This window comes from Eimeria mitis, genomic scaffold, assembly GCF_000499745.2.
Source record: "Eimeria mitis Houghton genomic scaffold, Emh_scaff1381, whole genome shotgun sequence".
Taxonomy (NCBI): Eukaryota; Apicomplexa; class Conoidasida; order Eucoccidiorida; family Eimeriidae; genus Eimeria; species Eimeria mitis.
Genome location: NW_013568998.1, coordinates 1 through 7342, shown reverse-complemented (window position 1 = coordinate 7342; position 7342 = coordinate 1). Strand labels below are relative to the sequence as shown.

At 49.0% G+C, this 7342-nt stretch overlaps 3 protein-coding genes across 3 annotated transcripts; all 3 read left to right on the top strand.

Annotated features, from left to right (window-relative positions):
* Positions 1-693: 693 nt before the first annotated feature.
* Positions 694-1923, top strand: EMH_0035760 (uncharacterized protein; the record flags this gene model as incomplete). Its single annotated transcript, XM_013495007.1, has 1 exon — positions 694-1923. The coding sequence occupies one exon, from the start codon at positions 694-696 to the stop codon at positions 1921-1923; it is 1230 nt and encodes a 409-aa protein (XP_013350461.1).
* Positions 1924-3895: 1972 nt separating this feature from the next.
* Positions 3896-5143, top strand: EMH_0035750 (uncharacterized protein; the record flags this gene model as incomplete). Its single annotated transcript, XM_013495006.1, has 1 exon — positions 3896-5143. The coding sequence occupies one exon, from the start codon at positions 3896-3898 to the stop codon at positions 5141-5143; it is 1248 nt and encodes a 415-aa protein (XP_013350460.1).
* Positions 5144-6514: 1371 nt separating this feature from the next.
* Positions 6515-7286, top strand: EMH_0035740 (uncharacterized protein; the record flags this gene model as incomplete). The annotated part of the gene is made up of 2 exons (XM_013495005.1): positions 6515-7080; positions 7259-7286. The coding sequence occupies 2 exons, from the start codon at positions 6515-6517 to the stop codon at positions 7284-7286; spliced, it is 594 nt and encodes a 197-aa protein (XP_013350459.1).
* Positions 7287-7342: the final 56 nt, after the last annotated feature.

Sequence of the window (7342 nt, the reverse complement as noted above, 5' to 3'; positions counted from 1 at the left end):
CCCGATGCGCATTCTCCACTGTGTAGATATAGCATGGAGGGTAGGTGGTTAAAGCCGGCGCAAGTAAGGATGCCTCTGCGATCGGCTGAGTTAAGTAAAATTCACATAACACCTTAATTAACACATCCAAAATGTGAAACCCATCACCCAAATACCTAAACCCTGTTTCTAGGTTGGCCTGGAGTTCTGCTCAGTAACAAAAAGGGACTGGCGATTCCTCCTCGCACCGTTGCGTGTTTACATTTTGTTGCCGCTTGTACGGTCGATACATCTCCCAAACGTGAGAATCGCAGCTGAACCCCGCAGGCTCTCCCACCATCAGACACTCATCTTCTCCCCTTAATATATCACATTCATTGTTTGGATTTGTTTTAGTCCTTTCATTCTATTTCTCAACGCAGTTCGCTGCCTTCAATGTACTGCCTTGCCCTGCAGCAGACATTCTACCCCGGAGCTTGTTAGCCTCTGTGCCATGCTTACACGGAGGTATTCTTACTTTAGTTTTCTCCCATTAGTTCATCCCAATACAGATTTACTCAAACGTCACCGTCGTCGTGCCAACCAGAACCCTCTCCGATCCTCCATGTTTCTCTAAGTGGCCACTCCCGCGCTGTTTCATGGAGTAATTACATACCTGTCCGCTTAAAGGCAACTATACGGTTTGGGTGCCTCCATTCAGTTTTGTACTAGATAATGGGAATTCTGCGGCGCATTGCAGGCGAACTGCCGCCAAAAGAGTCGGACCCACATGAGGTCTCAGGACAAGGAACAGATCCCGCACCAGAGGACACAGACAAAAGTGACATCGTTGCCAAGGCAGGTGGAACTTCTCTTTCTAAGAGGTACCGTGGAAAATGGGCTCAAGTGACCAAGGCTGTAGTTGCTGCTGTTGCAGTGATAGTGGTGTGTGGGGCTCGTTACATTATCTCGGGAAGGTTCCCATCGTACCTGAAGATTTCACAGCTGCGAGTAGACGATGCCTCACGGCTACCACTGGACGATGCGAGCATGCAGAAGTACATGGATGATTTCAATGAAGCAGCAGAGGAGATGGAAGAGGCTTTTTCCTCAGGAGCTGCCATGCGGCAACCGTTTCAACTACACTTCACACCGTCGCTTGAGGATGGTCAAAGTCTTCCGGGAGACCCTCTGGAGATTATCAGAGACCACGTTGCCAAAATGCAAAAATGCAAAGTTCCATCTGCTTCTTCTCCGCAGGCGCGGCGGGACTTCGCCCAACACTTGCAGCTATTACGCAGTATATGCCGAACAGCGGCGCTTCGCCTCCATGATTTGGAATTGTACATCACTGTGAGTCAGAATTTAGGCGTGGCGAATCCTTTTCTTGTACCTGCCCGCGACGAAGATAATAGTGACAGTGATCCTCCTATAGACTTTGAAGAAGTGCCAGAAAGCGACTGGGCAGCTTCTGACTTTTTGCAATCATTTGGGTTGTATGCGGGTGGTACACGGCGAGTAAATGAAACCTTAGCTGGCAAACTTAGAGGGTTGTTGGCGATTGGAAAGAGATATAACGACGGCAACTTGAGGGCCCGATATTACTTCACGACATTCCTTCAACCGTTTGCAGGAGACGGCGCTTTCAACCCCGCTCATGTCCCTGCTGATCACCAGATCCCATACAATGGAAAGCCATTTCGAACAGGAGCTCTCGCAAAAGCAGCTGCGCATATATTCCGTGAATCCGACGCCACTAGGGATTACGCATACATACGAAAGCTGAATCAAATTGCAGATAATTGGACGAACGCAGATGTAGTGGCGGCTGTGAAGCGACAAGAGAAAGAAGATGCGGACAATGCTCAAACCAGGCTGAAGGCTAAGAGAGAGCTTATGGGACGGCTGCTAAGGCAAGGCATAGCGAAGGATGACCTGGTGATGATTGCGTTATTCCTTTTATAGTCTATGAGCTGACTTTATTCTGCGCTGTGCTGAGTGACACCACTTTTCGTGCGGCAGGGGTCTGCATCCGTGTTGTCCGGCCTCGTTACAGTTGCTGCTGTAGCTAGACAGTTGAACGCAGTTTTGTATTTAACCCGTTTTTTTGTGGGATCTCCGCCCAAAAGTAAGGGTGCACCCAACTATCAGTGAGGCAAGATTTCTTTTTGTCATCATGACAAGCCAGATTGCAGAACGGGAATAAAACCCCGTTTCCGAGGAAGACGAACCCACCCCGGTTTCTGCATATCCCTTGTCAGCGACAATTTGTTTGCGCTGCGCTGGACTGTACTATGGATGATCCAGCGAATCGAGGTGCAGGAATAACAGCGTAGAACGCTGGATTACTGCGCAGATTGTATTTAACAACTAAATGTACGAAAATTTTATTCGATGTAGAGACGTCCATGGGTGTTAGAGTTTTCTGTTGGTGCTAGAAAGGCGAGGCGGATAACAGACGGGAGCATCAGATATGTTAGAACGATGCTGCAGAAAAAGCATACCGCACAAACTGGTGAAGGAATTCAAAGGGTACCTAAACGCCAGTAAGTCCCCGAATCTCCGAGAAATTGCGTTCATTCGTGCATTTGCGCTTAAGGCTGATCCGCTCCATCAATCTGTGGCATATCCCACGCGGCGTCGCCATACACGCATTCTCCGCTGTGTACATATAGCATGGAGGCCAGGTGGCTAAATCTAGTCGGTGACACTGCATTTGGGTTGTTCTAGTGGATCTATTACGCATGCTGGATTCCCCATTCTCCCTCTTAGATGGAAATACACATTTAATAATTAGGAACACGATTTCATAATTTGGAACACGATTTACCGAGTATTAACTTGACAATAGGAATAGGCACTCAGCAACTAGAGCAATCGTGTAGACCTAGAGACCAGCCACGGTGCAGCTGTTGCCGACTGATTTCGGCGGACAAAGGCGGTCGCAGGAGTCGCTCCAAATGCCCGTAGGGGCCTTCAAGGTGTCTCCTCAGGCTTTCTATTTTTCGCTTGTTCATCGACTGAACACCTCTCGGATCATGAGATTTAAATTATATTCAACGTATTGTCTTGTTGTCTAGTGCCCCGTCGGGCCTTTCTTGCTTTCGTGTCTTGGCGGTGCTAAGAAACGGCGGAGGGGTGTCAGGTCTAACCGTTCGCGTATACTACCCAGCGTTATGGGCTATGCTAACACGGTTCAAACTACTTCGTGTGTTTTGGAATTTACAAATTACAGTGTTTATCCTTTTTGAGGGGTATTTCACCTTATCCTGCCTGCCCTGCTGAACCCCAGGGCATTAGGCTAGGACCGTCGCGAGTGAGGAAGCCTCTGCGACCGGCTAACTTTAGTGAACTTCGCATAATGCCTTTAATACCACGTCCAAAATGTGAAACCCATCACCTAAATACCTAAATACGTTTTCTAAGATGGCCTGGAATTCTGTTCAGCAACGAAAATGGACTGGGGATTCCTCCTCGCCCCCTTGCGTTCGCATTGCGCTGGCGCCAAAAAGGGTCGATGCAACTCCCTAACGAGAATCCCAGCTGAGCCCGCAGGCTCTAGCCACCATCAGACACTCACCTTCCCCATTTAATATATCGCAATTATTGTTTAGATGCGTTTTAGTGCTTTCATTCCACTTCTTAATGCAGTTCTCTGCCGTCAATGCAGTGCCTGTTCCTGCAACAGGCATTCTACCCTGGAGGTTGGTAGCCACTGTGCAATGGATGCACGAAAAGTATTCTTCCTTTCGTTTTTCCGCATTAATTCATCTCAACGCAAGTTTACTCAGCCGTCACCATCGTCCTGCACACTATCTCCGATCCTCTGTGTTGCTCTCAGTGGCCGCTCTGCGCTGTTTCATGACAGATTTAGATATCTATCCGCTTAAAGGCAACTATACGGTTTGGGCGCCTCCATTCAGTTTAGTATTAGACAATGGGAATTCTGCGGCGCATTGCAGGCGAACTGCCGCCACAAACTTCGGACCCACCCGAGGTGACAGGGCAGGGAACAGATCCCGCCCCCGAGAATACAGACAACAGTGACATCGTTGTCAAGGCAGGTGGAGCTTCTCTTTCTAAGAGGGGCCGTGGAAAAAGGCTTCTAGTGACTAAGGCTGTAATTGCTGCTGTTGCAATGATAGTGGTGTGGGGGGCTCGTTACATTATGTCAGGAAGATCAATATCGTACCTGAAGGCGTCACAGATGGGACTAGGCGAAGTGCCGCAGCCGTCACAGGGCGATGCGCCACGGCTACTGCTGGACGATGTGAGCATGCGGAAGTATATGAACGACCTCCATGAAGCAGCAGACGAAATGGAAAAGGTTTTCTCCTCAGCAATGAGCGTGCGTCAAGATTTTCAACTACACTTCACACCGTCGCTTGAGGATGGTCAAAATCTCCTGGGAGACCCTCTGGCGGTGATCAAAAACCACGTTGCCAAGATGCAAAAATGCAAAGTTCCATCTGCTTCTTCTCCGCAGGCACGGCGAGACTTCGCCCAACACCTGCAGCTACTACGCAGCATTTGCCGGGCAGCCACGCTTCGCGTCAAGCAATTAATGTGGTTCTACTCTGAGAATCAGCAATTCGGTGAGACACTGCCTTTTTCTGGTGACGGCGAACCAAGTAGTTCCGATCCTGTCGAAGATTTTGATGAGGGGGAAGAAGTAGGTTGGTCTGCATCTGGCTTCTTGGAGGATTATGGGCTGTTTGGTGGTGATGGTGTGCGAGGGGTAAACGTACCCGTTGCTCGCAGGCTACAGTTGTTGTTGGATATTGGGAAGAGATATAACGACGCCAACTTAAACGTCCGATATTATTTCATGGAATTTCTTCAACCGTTTGAAGGAGACGGCGCTTTCGATCCCGCTCATGCCCCTGCTGAACACCAGATCCCATACACTGGGAAGCCATTCCGAACGGGAGCTCTCGCACAAGCAGCTGCACATATATTCCGTGGATCCGACGCCACTACGAAGTACGCATATATACAAAAGCTGAACCAAATTGCAGATAATTGGACGAACAAAGCAGTAGTGGCGGCTGCGAATGAACAAGAGAAGCAAAATGCGGACAATGCGCAAAACAGGCTGGAGACTAAGAGGGAACTTATGCGACGGCTGCTAAGGCAAGGCATACAGAAGGATGATCTGGTGATGATTGCATTATTTCTTTTGTAGTCTATGGGCTGATTTTTTTTTACGCGTTCTGCCAGGTAACACTACTTTTCGTGCGGCAGGGGTCCGCATCCGTTGTGTCCGGCCTCGTTACAGTTGCTGCTGTAGCTAGAAGTTAAACGCAGTCTTGTATTTAACCCGTTTTTTTGTGGGATCTCCGCCTAGAACGAAGGGTGCACCCAACTATCAGTGAGGCAAGACTTCTTTTTGGTCTCATGAGAACTCAGACTGCAGAACGGGAATAACACCCCGTTTCTGAGGAAGACGAACCCACCCCGGTTTCTGCATATCCCTTGTCAGCGATAATTTGTTTTTGCTGCGCCGGACTGTACTGTGGATGATCCAGCGAATCCAGCTGCAGGAATAACAGCGTAGAACGCTGGATTACTGAGCAGACTGTATTTGGGAACTGAATGTACAAAGATTTTATTCAATGTAGAGACATCCGTGGGTGTTAGAGTTTTCTGTTGGTGCTAGAAAGGCAAGGCGCATAGCAGACGGGAGCATCAGACATGTTAGGACAATACTGCGGAAAAAACATACCGCACCGACTGGTAGAGGAATTCAAAGGGTACCTAAACACCAGTAGGTCCCCGGAACTTCGCCTAGTTAGCTTCACCCGTTTATTCGCACTTAAGGCCTATCCGCCCAATTAATTTGTGGCATATCCTCGGGGCGTTGGCCGACACGCATTCTCCACTGTGTAGATAATAGCATGGGGGTTAGGTGACTACAGCCGCCGCAAGTGAGGAAGCTTCTGCGACCGGGTAGCTTTATTGAATTTGGAATAACGCCTTAAATAACACGTCCAAAACATGTAACCCCACCTCCCAAATACCTAACGCCTGTTTCTAAGACAGCCTGGTGTTCTGTTCAGTAACGAAAAAGGACTGGGGATTCCGCCTCGCCCTTTAGCATTCGCATGGCGCTGCCGCTTGTAGGGTCGATGCAACTCCCAAACATGAGAATCGCAGCTGAGCCCGCAGGCTCTAGCCACCACCAGACACTCATCTTCTCCACTTAATATATCGCATTTATTGTTTAGATGCGTTTTAGTGCTTTCACTCCACCTTCTAACGCAGTTTTCTGCCGTCAATGTAGTGCCTGTTCCTGCAACAGGCATTCTACCCTGGAGGTTGGTAGCCACTGTGCAATGGTTGCACGAACAGTATTCTTCCTCTCGTTTTTCTCCATTGATTCATCTAAACATAAATTTACTCAACCGTCACCATCGTCCTGCACACAAGAACCATCTCCGATCCTCTGTGTTGCTCTGAGTGGCCGCTCTGCGCTGTTTCATGAAAGATTTAGATATATATCCGCTTAAATGCAAATGTAGGGTTTGGGCGCCACCATTCAGTTTTGTATTAGACAATGGGAATTCTCCGGCGCATTGCAGGCGACCTGCCGGCACAAACTTCAGGCCCACCCGTGGTGGCAGGGGAAGGAACAGATCCCGCCCCCGAGAACACAGACAACAGTGACATCGTTGTCAAGGCAGGTGGAGCTTCTCTTTTTGAGAGGGGCCGTGGGAAAAGGCCTCTAGTGACTAAGGCTGTAATTGCTGCTTTTGCAGTGATAGTGTTGTGGGGAGCTCGTTACATTATGTCAGGAAGGTTAATATCGGACCTGAAGACGTCGAAGCTGGGGCTAGAGGATGTCTCACAGCAACCAGTAGAAAATGTGTCACAGCAGTCACTAGACGATGTGTCACAGCCGTCACCGGACGATGCATCAGAGCAACCAATAGACGATGTGAGCATGCAGAAGTACATTAAAGACTTCAATGAAGCAGCGAAGGAGATGGAAAGGGCTTTCCCCTCAGAATCGAGCGTGCGTCAAGCTTTTCAACTACACTTCACACCGTCGCTTGAGGATGGTCAAAATCTCCCGGGAGACCCTCTGGCGGTCATCAAAGACCACGTTGCCAAGATGGAAAAGTGCGAAATTCCATCTGCTTCTTCTCCGCAGGCACGGCTGGACTTCGTCCAACACCTTCAGCTATTACGCAGCATTTGTCGCACAGTGGCTCTTCGCTTCAAGGAGTTGGAATTGTTCGACAGTCTGAATCAGCATTTAGGCGTGGCGAATCCGTTTCTTGTTTCTGGCGGCGACGAGGATTATAGTGACAGTCATGCTCCTATAGACAATGAAATAGTGAAGGAAGACGACTGGGCAGCTTCTGGCGACGAGGATTATAGT